We start from the raw sequence: 16,442 nt of genomic DNA, 5'->3' as shown, positions 1-16,442 counted from the left end.
CGTTGTTTATACAAAAACAGAAACTCAGAGACATTTCGTCTTTTGTATATTTTAAATTTAATCCTTGCACATTTAAAATGAATTTTATATCTGGTATAGAGATGACCAACTGGAAAACATATCAGTTTTATGCAGCTTGATCCATGAGAATACCAGAGAGCACTTGTACCTGGGAAAGAGTGAGACGACTGCCTGCTCGTTTATGATATTTGTTGGGACTTTCAAACTGCAGTTCCTCCCACCGTATCCTCCAAAGCATCCCAGCTAACTCCTTCTCCAACTTCAGTTTCCTATAAAAGAGCAGATTTGTTAAAAGCAATGAATGACCAATGCAAACACAAAAACATGTTTCAGCAACATTAGATGCTGAACTAGATTTTTACATTTTCCACTGTGTTATGTGGTCACCAAAGTCTTCAGAGTGGTTGCTAAGGCATTGCTAGGTGGTTGCTATAAACATAAACATTGCAGGATGAGTGACAGGCAGAAGTTTAATGCTTTGAGTTGAAAGCATTTTGAGTTGAAAAAGTCTAGTTAGAGTGATATGTGCCTTTGCAAGCACCATGAAAATGTTTTGGAAATACCATTTAATTTTGCACAATTAGTTTAAATAACCCTTACACTAAAAGTCAGTGTAAGATAAAACTAAGGTGGAAACAATTTTTGCAGCAGACTGAGTTGAAGTTTGATGGGGCGATACAATGTGAGCCAATCTTAGGGTCACTGATGTCGTGCCCTTTCCAGCATATTATTTTTAAACGCAAGTAAACCAAGCAGTCCACCAGCCATGTGGATAAATACATGGGGAAACTTCCAAGCGAATCAACACATCTGGAGGAGCTCTCCGAGGACCTGCTATTTCTCAACAGCTTCTATTCACAGTAAAGATTAGCTTTTTTTTTATTACAAATCAATCTCTGAATGTTTAATGGATGCGGTCTAAGAGTTGCGAAAGTAGGAATCAATGAAGAGAATCGTCATTAAGTTTCAGAGCACTTAAAATAAAGTACAAGAAAATAAAGCAACCCCCACACATTCCACTACAATCTAAAAGGTGTAAAACACTTCCAGATGGCAGAGTGTAAGTACTGCAGCGTCTGCATTTCAACAGGGCTTTACTCGATTTAAGAGCCACCCTTGTAAGCCCCAAAACAAGAACCTTTATTTGTTTTTGTAGACCAGATTTTGGAGGCAGAGAGCTGGAAAGTAAACTTGGTAGGATCTTTATATTTAAGAGCCAGGTTCACAAATTTATACTCAGCTGTTTGCCAAAGGGAAAATCCTTGTTCTAAAATGCTGAAATTCAATGAAGCGTCAATTCAGGGAATGTCAGAGATTGGAAACTGTTTGTATGAGTGGCGAGAAATAGTTGATTTTACAGCACAGTAATATAAATATTCTGAATAAATCATACAATTCAAACTATACAATAACCATACAATAAAGTGTTTCATATTTGAGGGGTTAGAGTATGTTGCTTTTATGAATATTGCATTTTCTAATTTAAGTAGTTTTTCTACCAATATCGCACATATGCTAAAAATGTATATGACTTTGTTTTAGAATATGCACACTTTTTCTGTTTTTGGGATAGTATATGAGGACCAAGAGCAGTCAAGATCCAAAAGAATGGATTTATGGATGGACAAATATTATTGTGTTTATTATTTTTTATTATTATTGTGTTCCTGGGCTCAAGTGGTAGAGCATAACGTTAGCAGCATAAGGTTGTGGGTTCGATTCCCAGGGAACACGTTAGGTAAAATTGTTAGCCTGAATGCAAATAAGTCGCTTTGGATAAAAGCATCTGCTAAATGCATTAATTTGATTTTATTTTATTGTAGGGCTGTACCATAAATCGCATGTGATTGTCATGCGTATCTCTTCAGTAAAGCTGGTTCTGTGATTAGTAGTAGTCTCCATCATGTGCTTTCGGATGGAGTTGCATTTAATACACGGAGCCGTAGTTCACTGACAAGCTATGCAATATCGCGTTCATAATCGCAGATGAATCACATTCAATTATGAACGATATTGCATAGCTTGTCAGCCATCTGAAAGCACGTGATGGAGATTTACTACTAATCACAGAACCGGCTTTACTGATGAGATGCACGTTCCACCTGCATTAGGGGCCGTTCACATATCGCGTGCAAAGGACTATGTGGACAGTCTTTATGGATCAAGTTTTCACCATCACCCTCCCATTAATGCAGTGCCTGACTCCAATTATCACAAATAGTTCATGATCCTACCTGCCCACCATGGCTGCCACTAGCCATACTCTATGAGGTGGAGTCAGCAAAGTTTGGAGGCTACTTAACTGGGCTCTCTTTCCAGGACACAGTGTGGGGTGTGGTACCTATTGTCAACAAACTTCCTCCAAACCTCCAAGAGTAGTGGATGATCCAAGGGTCCCAATAAAAGCTTCAGCTCCATTCCAATTTTTTTTTTTCACAAAATTATATGTAGGGAAGTCTACATGCGCAATGCTCCTGTAAAGCCAGAAATCTCAGTGAAAGTGGACCACTGAAAAGCTTAATCGCTACCCACCAAAAAAGATCTACTGATTATGAATTAACAAAACGGTAAGCCTGATATCAATAGACAATGCTTCATTCACACACAGACACACAAAACATCCCTTCAAACATTGCGAAGCATTTAGAGCTAAGAGTATTGAGGAACGAAAAAAGTTTTTGAAGGAGCATATTATCTGATTAAGATGTTGTTCTTTCAGTGAACATGTGGCCAAAGACTATGATGTTAACATACAGTGAACAGTGTGTGGCAGCAACAATCACACAGCCCTTCTTCCTGCACCACCTCCATTGACACTAAAAAAAGACTGACTAAAGGGGAGAAAGAAATTGCAAACCTGTTGATTTACTAATAGTTTATGGTCCTGTTTCTAATATCTCTAAATGCGCAGATGTCTGTGGAGTTACTAATAGTTTATGGTCCTGTTTAATAAATTTGCCATATCACAGTTCAGCCCAAAGAAAAGCCAGACAAATCACTTAATGTCTGTGGTATTCTTAACAATCAAAGTAGTGGTTCACTTGATAGATCTTAGTTCTTCGCCCTCTTCAGAATCAAGAGCACAGAATTTCCTTACACTCTGTGCATGTGCATCATGGATGTGATATCCTCCAAGTTCACAAGATAAGATAGCATGCAATGGGTCAAAAATGCTCCATACTCTCAAAAGACTGGACCTAGGCAGGGTTGTGGTTGACAAAGTGTGTCTCAGTGCTGCTCACAAGCCCTCGACTGTGAGTGTTTACTGCACGAACATTCTAGAAGATGGGCATCAATCCTAATTTAGCCCATGTCCCAATAAACTACCTCAAGGAAAAATTAACTTCACAACCAAGTGTTAAAGCCTCTCTCTTTCCCCAGTTTGCTCCCAGCCCATTAGCCACCTCGGTCTTCAAAAGATTGAAAGATGATGAAAAAATTGCTTCTTTAATTGAGAATAAGCAGTGGCAATACATTCTAATCTCACAAAACCCTGCAGATGTTGCTAGAAGACCAGTTCCTGCATGCTGCCTAATTAAAACAAACTGGCTCGCTGGTCCGTCAATTCTGCAGCATCTAGCACCCACCCTGTGAAAGAAGCTCCCTACAGTTTTATCTTTCCAGATACAGACATGGAAGTGTGAGCATTACACATCACAACCTGCTTAACCCCTGATCCTGGCCTTGGTTCTCACTGATTCAAAAAATGTTAATCTTGGAAATCATTAATCATAAAACTTGTGTATTAAATAAATTCAATGCGCACAGACGGAAGTTTATATCTTTGGTTCTTTTAATTGTAATGATTTTTGGCTCGCATTTAACAAAGGGAGGCTTCGAAAGCAGAAATTGCTTGTCTTGAAAATGAAAAAGCAGAGTTTTGTTCAGAGGCTAAACCCGTTCCTGGAAGATGGACTCTAAAGAACTGAGCCCCTTTCACACATAGATTCTGGAAAATACACTGATAATGTGTCCCCGGATCAGTTCATTTTGGTTAATTCACATTGCAAGTGGTTTCCTGGAATCTGGTAAAGATCCCGTAAAGACACATGACATTGGTATGTGTCATGTAATGTGACACGCACCATTCCAGTAAGCAAGAGAGCGATCTCAGCTTCAGTGCAGAAAATGATCAGCTCCCTGATCTCTGCTTCATTCCAGTTTGCACACATTTTTTTTGTTTTGAATGTTGATGTACATAAGTGAAAGAGTCGCACGATAACTTGCATCATCACTACAGCACACTCCTTACAGCATTGGTCCCATGCTCTGGATCTGGAACTGAACGACGCTCTGGAACAATATTGATCACGGTATTGTTACTAGGTCTCCATCCCTTGATCAATCCCAGGACATTTTTGGACACGTCAATGGACACATCAAGTTTCATTTATGCACTTTGCCACTTCTTCGCCTTTGAAGGCTTATCAAAGGCTGTGGAACTAATTTCACAGGAGCATGCAAAGAGCTGAATATGCTTGTGGTCTCTACCGAAGATTTAAGTGTGAAAAATTACCTCAGTGAAGAAGGCTGCAATGGATCTTTAATAACCCACATAGGTCTCACATAGGAGGAAGATGGGTGAGTATGATTGGACTTTCCAGGTGAATTTTTGACTTCATGCTTCCTCAGCTGCACGCATCTGACTCCCGAAATGCTGTCAATTCTAATGGCTGAAGTGTGTGCCATTATCAGTACAAGACCTCTCATATACATTTCCTTCTCCTCACTCCATCAATGATCCTCAGCCAAAAGGTGTGTACCCCAGTGCCCGGTTGCACAAAGCACCTTTAGTTTTTCCCTTAAGAATGAGACTTAAGGCGTGATTTCCTTACCTAAGGGAATGACTTAAGGGTGTTGCATATAATCCCTTAAACACTTCCCCTAGCAAAGGGAAACTGTTAAGTATTTCACGAAAGCGACCCAGGTTTTGCTATTAAAAAAATAGAATGTTGCCATGGTCACATTATTTGTTAATGCAAATAGTGTTAAATAAATAATTTTCTTAAAGGGGAGATTGGATGCTCATTTTCCACAAGTTGGTATGATTCTTTAGGGTCTTCATGGAATGTCTGTAACATTCTTTGGTTAAAATTCCTCCACAACTTAGAAAAATCTTTGGCCCTATCCCTATCCTGATCACAGCCTTTCGGTCTTCCTCTTGAGTCCACACTTTTGAGACGTAACGGTGTTTTCACTGTCGTTTAGAAGTCTGCTGCAGAGTTCGACCCAGTTTGTGCTCGGCAGAAGTGTGCATCGAGGGTGCAAAGGGGGCACTCACGAGAACCCTTCTATAAGCTAAAAGGACAAATGGGACAAATGGGATTTTAAGTCCTTAAGTCAGAAAATGCACGTTAAGGGTGCCATTTGGGACAGGGCCTTTGTTATGCTTCATCACACAAAGGGCACTAGCACAGCAGCCATTTTCAGATCTATGTAGCAGGGAGATTACATGGTCCTTGTATCTGTTTTTATTCCTTTGTGTAAAACCCCAGAGAAGCTTTGCTTGTGAGTTTATCCTTTACAATTGTAATTTTACATACTTTGTGTCTATATCTTAAGATTTGTATATTTGAATCATGTTAGCGGTTGCATTATACGACATTCAAAAGATCGCCATCTATTTCATTAACAACTACTGTAATTTACAGAAGTAAATGCAACATTGTATAACGTGTTATTGTATTTTATTTATATTTAAGTAAGCATTTTTTTGTGCTTATATTTAGTTAATTTGTGGATGTTTGTTTGTTATATTTGGAGCTTGACTGACTATGGTTCCCATTCACTTTCATTGTTTGGAAAAGAACAGCATTAACATCCTTCCTAAAAATATATTTATTATATATATATATATATATATATATATATATATATATATATATATATATATATATATATATATATATATATATATATATATATAATAACTTTCCATTAAACATTTTGCTCTCAACAAGATTTAGGCTTATATTGACTTTGTGAGATATAAAAGTTTTCCTTTTTATACTGTATATAAAATATTTAGACTGAAGCACCCTGTGGTTGATATCTGCCTAAAATAATTAATCGCAGTAATTAATAGAACTAATATGTTACATCAAAATATGTTTTCAGGCTAAAGCAATATGTAATATTAGTTACAGGACTCTACAAAGGTCCTATTTGGTCATGATTTCCACATAAAAAACTATCAACGGTTTGCACAGCATGGTGTTGTTCTTGCTAAATGTTACGTTTAGTTATATCAACACCCTTGCCAACAGTAACTACTGTAGCACCAATATTAAACAGTGTTTCATTGATAATCAATAATACATTCTTGGTAAAACATGGTATGAGTGTCATGAATTTGATTCCCTAAAATTAGAAGTCTGCTGCAGAGTTCGCCCCAGTCTGGGCTTTGCAAAAGTGTGCATCGAGGGCGCAAAGGGGGCGCTCACGAGAACCCTTCTTTAAGCTAAAATGACAAGGAATGATCACATCATTCATTTCCTGAGAGGTGCTAGGAGATTAAACCCTCCCCGGCCCCCTCTGGTTCCAGTCTGGGACCTCTCCACGGACCTGGATGCTATGAAGGGCGGCCCCTTCGAACCACTGCAGTCTGTGAATTTGCGGTATCTTTCATTTAAGATCAATTTCTTTGTGGCTGACCAGCGAGTGGGTGACCTGCACGTGCTCTCTGTGAGTGCTACATGTATCGAGTTTGGACCTAACGACTCTAAAGTCACAGACCATCACAGAGGTCAGTTAATTCTCAGCACATAGAGACTCTTTCACCTAGATATCACACTATAGAGACTGTGTCTGTTCCCCGAACTAGAAAATACAAAAAACGTCCAAACCAAGTTAAGGTTAACAATTTAATTGAGGTTCAACAAATAAAAAACAAATGCAATATGGATAAACAAATTATAAAGATTGGCTTATTAAATATCAGATCCATTTCTACGAAAACACTTTTTGTAAATAATATGATAACTGATCATAATATAGATGTGCTCTGCTTGACAGAAACCTGGCTAAAACCTGATGATTACATTATTTTAAATGAGTCCACCCCCCAAGATTATTGTTATAAACACGAGCCGCGTCTAAAAGGCAAAGGGGGAGGAGTTGCTTCAATTTATAATAACGTTTTCAGGATTTCTCAGAGGGCAGGCTTCAAGTATAACTCGTTTGAAGTAATGGTGCTTCATATAACATTATCCAGAGAAACCAATGTTAATGATAAATCCCCTGTTATGTTTGTACTGGCTACTGTATACAGGCCACCAGGGCACCATACAGACTTTATTAAAGAGTTTGGTGATTTTACATCTGAGTTAGTTCTGGCTGCAGATAAAGTTTTAATAGTTGGTGATTTTAATATCCATGTCGATAATGAAAAAGATGTATTGGGATCAGCATTTATAGACATTCTGAACTCTATTGGTGTTAGACAACACGTTTCAGGACCTACTCATTGTCGAAATCATACTCTAGATTTAATACTGTCACATGGAATTGATGTTGATAGTGTTGAAATTATTCAGCCAAGTGATGATATCTCAGATCATTATTTAGTTCTGTGTAAACTTCATATAGCCAAAATTGTAAATTCTACTTCTTGTTACAAGTATCGAAGAACCATCACTTCTACCACAAAAGACTGCTTTTTAAGTTATCTTCCAGATGTATCCGAATTCCTTAGCATATCCAAAACCTCAGAACAACTTGATGATGTAACAGAAACTATGGACTCTCTCTTTTCTAGCACTTTAAATACAGTTGCTCCTTTACGCTTAAGAAAGGTTAAGGAAAACAGTTTGACACCATGGTATAATGAGCATACTCGCACCCTAAAGAGAGCAGCCCGAAAAATGGAGCGCAGCTGGAGGAAAACAAAACTAGAGGTATTTCGTATTGCTTGGCGGGAAAGTAGCATATCCTACCGAAAAGCATTAAAAACTGCTAGATCTGATTACTTTTCTTCTCTTTTAGAAGAAAACAAACATAACCCCAGGTATTTATTCAATACAGTGGCTAAATTAACGAAAAATAAAGCCTCAACAAGTGTTGACATTTCCCAACACCACAGCAGTAATGACTTTATGAACTACTTTACTTCTAAAATCGATACTATTAGAGATAAAATTGCAGCCATTCAGCCGTCAGCTACAGTTTCGCATCAGACAGTGCACTATAGACCCCCTGAGGAACAGTTCCACTCATTCTCTACTATAGGAGAGGAAGAATTGTATAAACTTGTTAAATCATCTAAACTTACAACATGTATGTTAGACCCTATACCATCTAAGCTCTTAAAAGAGGTGCTTCCAGAAGTCATAGGTCCTCTTCTGACTATTATTAATTCCTCATTGTTATTAGGACATGTCCCCAAAACCTTCAAACTGGCTGTTATTAAGCCTCTCATAAAAAAGCCACAACTTGACCCCAGAGAACTAGTTAATTATAGACCAATCTCGAATCTCCCTTTTCTGTCCAAGATACTAGAAAAGGTGGTATCCTCACAATTATATTCCTTCTTGGAGAAAAATGGTATATGTGAGGATTTCCAGTCAGGATTTAGACCGTATCATAGTACTGAAACTGCTCTCCTTAGAGTTACAAATGATCTGCTCTTATCATCTGATCGTGGGTGTATCTCTCTATTAGTTTTATTGGATCTTAGTGCTGCGTTTGACACAATTGACCACAACATTCTTTTGCATAGACTTGAACACTTTGTTGGCATCAGTGGAAGTGCATTAGCATGGTTTAAATCGTACTTATATGACCGCCATCAGTTCGTAGCAGTGAATGAAGATGTATCATATCAATCACAAGTGCAGTATGGAGTACCTCAAGGCTCAGTTCTAGGGCCGCTACTCTTCACGCTTTATATGTTACCCTTGGGAGATATCATCAGGAAACATGGTGTTAGCTTTCACTGTTATGCTGATGATACGCAGCTCTATATTTCCTCGCAGCCCGGTGAAACACACCAATTTGAAAAACTAATGGAATGCATAGTCGATATAAAAAATTGGATGACGAGTAATTTCTTACTGCTAAATTCAGAAAAAACAGAGGTGTTAATCATAGGGCCTAAAAACTCTACTTGTAATAACCTAGAACACTGTCTAAGACTTGATGGTTGCTCTGTCAATTCTTCGTCATCAGTTAGGAACCTAGGTGTGCTACTTGATCGCAATCTTTCCTTAGAAAGCCACGTTTCTAGCATTTGTAAAACTGCATTTTTCCATCTCAAAAATATATCTAAATTACGGCCTATGCTCTCAATGTCAAATGCAGAAATGTTAATCCATGCATTTATGACTTCAAGGTTAGACTACTGTAATGCTTTATTGGGTGGTTGTTCTGCACGCTTGGTAAACAAACTACAGCTAGTCCAAAATGCAGCAGCAAGAGTTCTTACTAGAACCAGGAAGTATGACCATATTAGCCCGGTCCTGTCCACACTGCACTGGCTCCCTATCAAACATCGTATAGATTTTAAAATATTGCTTATTACTTATAAAGCCCTGAATGGTTTAGCACCTCAGTATTTGAATGAGCTCCTTTTACATTATACTCCGTTACGTCCGCTACGTTCTCAAAACTCAGGCAATTTGATAATACCTAGAATATCAAAATCAACTGCGGGCGGCAGATCCTTTTCCTATTTGGCGCCTAAACTCTGGAATAACCTACCTAACATTGTTCGGGAGGCAGACACACTCTTGCAGTTTAAATCTAGATTAAAGACCCATCTCTTTAACCTGGCATACACATAACATACTAATATGCTTTTAATATCCAAATCCGTTAAAGGATTTTTAGGCTGCATTAATTAGGTAAACTGGAACCGGAACACTTCACATAACACCGTACTTTCTACATCATTAGAAGAATGGCATCTACGCTAATATTTGTCTGTTTCTCTCTTGTTCCGAGGTCACCGTGGCCACCAGATCCAGTCTGTGTCCAGATCAGAGGGTCACTGCAGTCACCCGGATCCAGTACGTATCCAGACCAGATGGTGGATCAGCACCTAGAAAGGACCTCTACTGCCCTGAAAGACAGCGGAGACCAGGACAACTAGAGCCCCAGATACAGATCCCCTGTAAAGACCTTGTCTCAGAGGAGCACCAGGACAAGACCACAGGAAACAGATGATTCTTCTGCACAATCTGACTTTGCTGCAGCCTGGAATTGAACTACTGGTTTTCGTCTGGTCAGAGGAGAACTGGCCCCCCAACTGAGCCTGGTTTCTCCCAAGGTTTTTTTCTCCATTCTGTCACCGATGGAGTTTCGGTTCCTTGCCGCTGTCGCCTCTGGCTTGCTTAGTTGGGGTCACTTCATCTACAGCGATATCGTTGACTTGATTGCAAATTAAAACAGACACTATTTCAACTGAACAGAGATGACATCAATGAATTCAATGATGAACTGCCTTTAACTATCATTTTGCATTATTGAGACACTGTTTTCCAAATGAATGTTGTTCAGTGCTTTGGCGCAATGTATTTTGTTTAAAGCACTATATAAATAAAGGTGATTGATTGATTAAAGTCATTCTCAAACCGACACACGGTTATGTACCCAAAGTGCCTTCCACTCCGTTCAGAGCAAAAGTCATTTCACTGTCAGCTCTTCCAAGATCTGATAGTGAGGGCGATGTGAACCTCCTCTGCTCGGTCAGGGCGCTGAGGATATATGTCGGACAGTCTGCTGCTTTCAGACAGTCAGAGCAGCTCTTTGTTTTTTTTTTTTGGTGCCACACTAAGGGACTAGCCACGTCGAAACAGAGCCCATTGGGCATCAAAGCTCATTCCACAAGAGGCATGGCCTCCTCGTGGGCATGGTCCAGTGGAGTTTCACTCCAGGACATTTGTATGATGGCAGGCAGGGCCTCCCCATCTACATTCATAAGGTTCTATAACCTGGAAGTTCCTGCCTGGCAGGCTAAACTGTTGTCAGTCTAGGTGTACAGTAATATCCACCGATCTGGCCGACTCTGCGTTGTGCAGACAGTGTTGTGCTGCTAGCACGGGTCTAAGACTAACAGATCAGGCTGACTTAGGTCCTCCCTCACTGTAATTCTACAATCATATCTGTCCCTCTTGGTCAGATGTCCAACTGATATTAGCCTTGCTTTTATGCAGTTTAGGCTAACTCATGTCGTTCCTGACTGTTATAATGTAATAAGCACCCATGTCCTTCGAGATGGTCATATTATATACTCACACCCACGTTAGTTGGTGTGGATTTACCTACTATTATGTATACTCCGGGCACATGCCCTTGGGAATATATGTATGGAATATGTATATATATATATATATATATATATATATCTATGTGTGTGGACATTTCTAAGCACGCACTGCATTTTACATTGGGTTCCCGTAGCATATGCTAGTTTACGCAACACGAGAGTACTCTCGTAAGGGAACGCTCTTGGTTACAAATTTAATCTTGGTTCTCTCTAGATGAGGGAACGAGTGTTGCCTAACCCTAGAAACCAAGAGCGTTTATATTCTTGTTACTTGATAAGTTTCTGCTATGTGTGTGTGTTTGTGTGTACGCTATGTGTGAGCGGGTGTCCTTAAACAACATTTTCATATTAGATACACTTTTTTTAAACCAAGTTCAGATGAGAGAATGACAAGTCCAATAATAAGCCTACCTTTGCTGCAACTGCAATATTTATTCTAGTATTCATGAGGAGCTAACATCAATATTCGTCTCATAGTGTTGACTATACTGGACATGAGCCCATTTATATAATCCATGAGTAAGCTTCTACAATTCTCTTTTCCACAAGATGTCGTTCCATACTATTCAGTAATGTCCTCTCCGATTTTAGAAAAAGAAGGAAACATGCTAAAATTGTAGACTGTTCTAACAGACCTTTTAAAGTGAAGTAGTTGAAAAAAAATGGAAAAGTATACATCTGCATGCACAAGACTTCACTAAAAATGTCAGTAGGCTATCATGTGTATCATACACAACGAAGGAGCGTGACTTAAATAAAAAATAACATTCTGATTGAAACACCATGTTTGCACTAATTTAAATTCAAGTAAAGTTAAGTTGAGAACTTTTCTGACTATACATTTGAATTGAATTGAATTGAATTGAATTGAATTGAATTGAATTGAATTGAATTTAATTTAATTTAATTTAATTTAATTTAATTTAATTTAATTTAATTTAATATGATGTATGGAGTCACAAATTCAGAAAACCATTTACTTAATTCAAAGAGATTAAGAGATGAGAAGCTTCATTAGAAAATTGTCAACAGAGCTAACTTATAATATTCATAATAGTAGGCTGCAAACAGGTTTTTTATTTATTTATTCTATTTATTTGCTTCTGTTAATACATCTTAAGACTACATACTGTAGATAATAAAGAAGTCCAAGTATATAAAGCCTTTCAACAATGAAATAATTAATGTTAAAAAAGAAAGAATTAATTTATTCACTTAGGTCTACATTACATTTTTTGACAAACCTTTTTTCTGTAGTTTATTATTATTATTATTATTATTTAGGGAAGCATCAATATAACATCTGTGGTTAACATATGTATATTTAAATTATACTTCACTTAAAATTCAAAATAGCCAATTTTTTCATAATTATCTTATCTTGTATCAGTCATAATCTAGTAAAACTCAACAGAAAAATCTGCAGCTTCCAAATGTGTCTATAGTAATTTCCTCATGATTTCAGGTAATGAAAAGCCAAAACTCTCAGCATTGTTTAACACATTTTTTAAAATCCATTCCATACAATTCCACAGATTTTCTTCCAAAATCAGCTCAGAAAATGCAGTGTCCACAGATTCCATCTGTGTCTAGTCATAATTGAGGCATTGAGGTCAATAGCACACCCTGATATTATTAAAATATCAAATTACCAAGTGAAACAAGCACTGAAGTTTTTAGACTATCTGGATTTGCCTCAGAAAATGTTTTAACTTAAACAACTGCTGAGCAGTTGCTCTGGCAACAGTCATGTAAATTCGACTCTGGCACCTATAGAAGCTTTTCCTGTAAATCCTCTGAAAAAGAAACATATGCTGGTTCAAGCAAGTCTTCTTCGCCTCTCTCAGGTATTCCACATATTGCCATTAATATGAAAACTAAAAGAATTACACTTAAGCTTGAAGTAAAAAATAATGTACCTGTATATGAGAAAACTGGAGATTCCAAAAATGATGAGGGCTAGTCCAGACCCAACTGCCACTATTCCAAGTACTGGAATATGATCTGGGGAATTAAATAACAATTATATAAAACTTTTAATTCAGTAACTTATTGAGCATACTAAGGAGGAATCCAAGAAAAAGAAATTGTGCCACCTGATGCTTAATTCACTTAAGAAATTATGCAATTCATTTAACGACGCCCACAAAGTCTGATGAATGCAGCTTGCTCTGTGCAATTGCCAATTTTGTGGGTCAGTTTTGTAAGTTCCAGCTTGTGGAGTATGCAGCAGATTAAACTGAATCAGCTGAAATTGAGCTCATTGACATTGTGCATCTGGATATTTGCCAAGTTATACCACAAAAGGTACCCAAAACATCTTCTTTTTTTTCTTTATATATATATATATATATATATATATATATATATATAGCAATACAGTTTTTGTGATCTACAGTGTGTCTGATTAATATAGAAAGGATATGTATAGTGCTTAACCTCTTGCTGAACAGTGATATCTACATCATATAGAACTTCCACAGATGAAAGATTTTGAGTCAGTCAAAAATAAACCAAAATGGAATAATTTAATTCAGTTGAACCAATAAAACTGAGTTAAGGGTCACCTAACAGCAGCATGCAATTACCAAAACCATGTTGTGTGTTGGAAGAGTTTCCACTAAAAAAGGTCCCTACCTTCCTTGCATGGGGAGAATCCACACGGTGGGTAGTCCAGGGGTGGGACACCCTTTGGCCACTGAATTCTCTCTGTTGGGGACCACAGGATTTCTTTACTAGTCCCATTGTAGTGACCAACAATCTGTGTAACAAAGTATTCTCATAAGTATATTTAAAGCATTTCAGGGTAACACTTTATTTTACAGTGTCCTTGTTTACATAACAGTAAATTATGTATATAATTATGTATCAGTATCCTCGTAAGTCAAATAATTACAGTGCACTAAGGACACCTTAAAATAAGTGCAACCCATTTCAGACAAGAAAACAACATCTTGCATTACATAACATAAAAATAAAGATAACAAAGCCAGCCAATTGTACTTTATTTAGTCTATGGTTATACGGAAAATATTTAAACTATATGATTATGGTATATGATTTTTATGATTTAGAGTGTGTATATACTGTACAACATTGTCTGATGAAAAACAAAAGTCTGAATATACTGGTGACATAAGGGGTATCTATAGCAACAATGCACGATAACTCAATCGCTTTGTTACCAGCTTTTGATCACTGTTAGTTTCTTTTCATATTTTTGTTGCAATAGACCTCTCTAAATCAAGCAAGCCTCCAGGAACATTTATGAATGAACAAGTTAAATGGAAAAATGAACAAAACAAACACTTACAAGCTCATGAACACATGCTTTTGATTAGGACAGAAGGGCAAGTAAAGGATTTTATTTTTAAACAACACATTATTTGGTATGCCGATGCCGAACCACAGCCACATTTACAGTAATTATGGAAAATGTGGTGTGTGGGTTAAATTAGACGGTTGTTCTACATATGTTCAAAGCTTTAATTTATTTTCACCTGTCTATCAAAAAGATTTTCATTAAAGAAACATTCCAGAGTAAAGCTACATCATTCATAATGTTATTTCTGATGCTTTCAAAAGCAGACATCTCAGTTACTCCTGCTGATACTCATGGGTTCTGAAACTCTTATTTGGCAGCAGAAGAGACCGTTTGATTCCAAAAGGACATTCTACTTACTGCGTATTGTCCAGTTTTCAGGTTAGTCATTCCCCAAAGGCTAAAGTCTGTGTCTCTGGCATTGTTCCGATCTGTGCTAACAAGGCCAGTCACCCCTGTGATAAACAAACACAATCCCAGGGATCGAATAAACATTTCTATCTGAGTGTTGCTTTCAATGGTATGAAGTTAAAAGGTCATGTATTCTGAGAAAAAATTGTTTTACTGAGAGGAAACTCTGCCATTAGATATTTACTAGAGAGTTCATTTTGAAATCTCAGAGGTTTGATTTTGTGGACACTAGAATCTCTCGTTTGAATTTCTAAAAGAGACGTGTGATTTTTCTCAAGAAATTCAGAAAATGTAATATCAGTTTACATTGTTCTCTAGGAGAAGCAACAGATATCGGTTATTATTATGTCTTTTTTATGTCATTCTCTACAATTTTTTTCAATAGTTCAATAGTTACAGTAAAATATCTGAACAGCCTTAAAGCGAGTAAAGCTGAGATGCAAATAGTGTAAAATATTAAAACCTGTTAAATATTAAGATAATATATCTTGCATATATCTTGAATTATATATCTTTTTGTATAAAAGCTTCATCAGAAAGCAAAATCTTGAAAAAAAAAAAGAAAATATCTTGAATTGCTGGTTTTTCTACGGAGCCCCACACATGACATGCAGAAAAAATTATAGATACTGTGACCAAGTTATGTTTATGGTAATTAGTTTTGGTTCAGAAATGTGCAGGGCTCTGAAGGAAAACATGTAATTCAAGATATATTCTCTTCTCTCTAAATGAATCTTGTTTTCACTATGTTTAAATATTTGACTGAAAACAAGACTTTTTTGTTTTTCCCATTCAGTATGATGCCTGGTTGCTGTATGTGTTTGGTGCAGTGTGTGTAGTTTCCTCCAGGGAGAGGGCTCAGCAGCTGGGTTGTGTATTAGAAACAGATTTTCCATCCACAAGCTAGCTGGGACATGCTTTAAATCAAGGACTCTGACCTCTACACTCCCTGCAAGAGAGGCTGTGAGTTTACAGACAAGAGTTGCCAAAACACTCCAGCTTGACACTGCTGTTAAAAACCTAGATACTTCTCATCACGTCCTCAAACTGTGAAGCACTTAAATGTTGTAATCTTTGATCATCCTATTGATAGAACCATCAAAGCATCATAGGGTCATATTCTGAATGCTTTTATCAAACATATATCTTTGTATTTGTAAACTGGGAAGACTCAACACACCCCAGATCCTGCGGTTTTGCATTCTCATAGTTATGTTGATTCCATCATTCTGAGACACGTTGTCTGCTAACGCTTCACTGAGGGCTTTTGCGTATAGCATAAAACCATCATGGAAACAGCCGGCAATAAAATCCATCTGAGGAAAGGCAAAACATAGATTTATTACAAAGAAACATCAAGAAATCTAAAACTAAATCTCATCCAGTACAGAAATGGGGAGTGCAGAAAAATTAGGCCTGTTGTCC

General features: G+C 37.4%; 1 protein-coding gene across 1 annotated transcript in view; it reads right to left on the bottom strand.

The window, feature by feature from the left end:
* npr2 (natriuretic peptide receptor 2) overlaps positions 1-16,442 on the bottom strand; it is a 49,236-nt gene that overhangs the window by 21,838 nt on the left and 10,956 nt on the right. The window contains exons 4-8 of the mRNA XM_026254662.1: positions 16,198-16,333; positions 14,967-15,061; positions 13,922-14,045; positions 13,204-13,288; positions 170-290 (exon numbers count right to left, since the gene is read on the bottom strand). Of these exons, the coding sequence (XP_026110447.1) occupies positions 170-290; positions 13,204-13,288; positions 13,922-14,045; positions 14,967-15,061; positions 16,198-16,333 (561 nt within the window). The remainder of the gene's footprint in view (positions 1-169; positions 291-13,203; positions 13,289-13,921; positions 14,046-14,966; positions 15,062-16,197; positions 16,334-16,442) is intronic.

Source organism: Carassius auratus, chromosome 5 (assembly GCF_003368295.1).
Source record: "Carassius auratus strain Wakin chromosome 5, ASM336829v1, whole genome shotgun sequence".
Classification (NCBI taxonomy): domain Eukaryota; kingdom Metazoa; phylum Chordata; class Actinopteri; order Cypriniformes; family Cyprinidae; genus Carassius; species Carassius auratus.
This window is presented reverse-complemented; position numbering and strand designations above follow the sequence as displayed.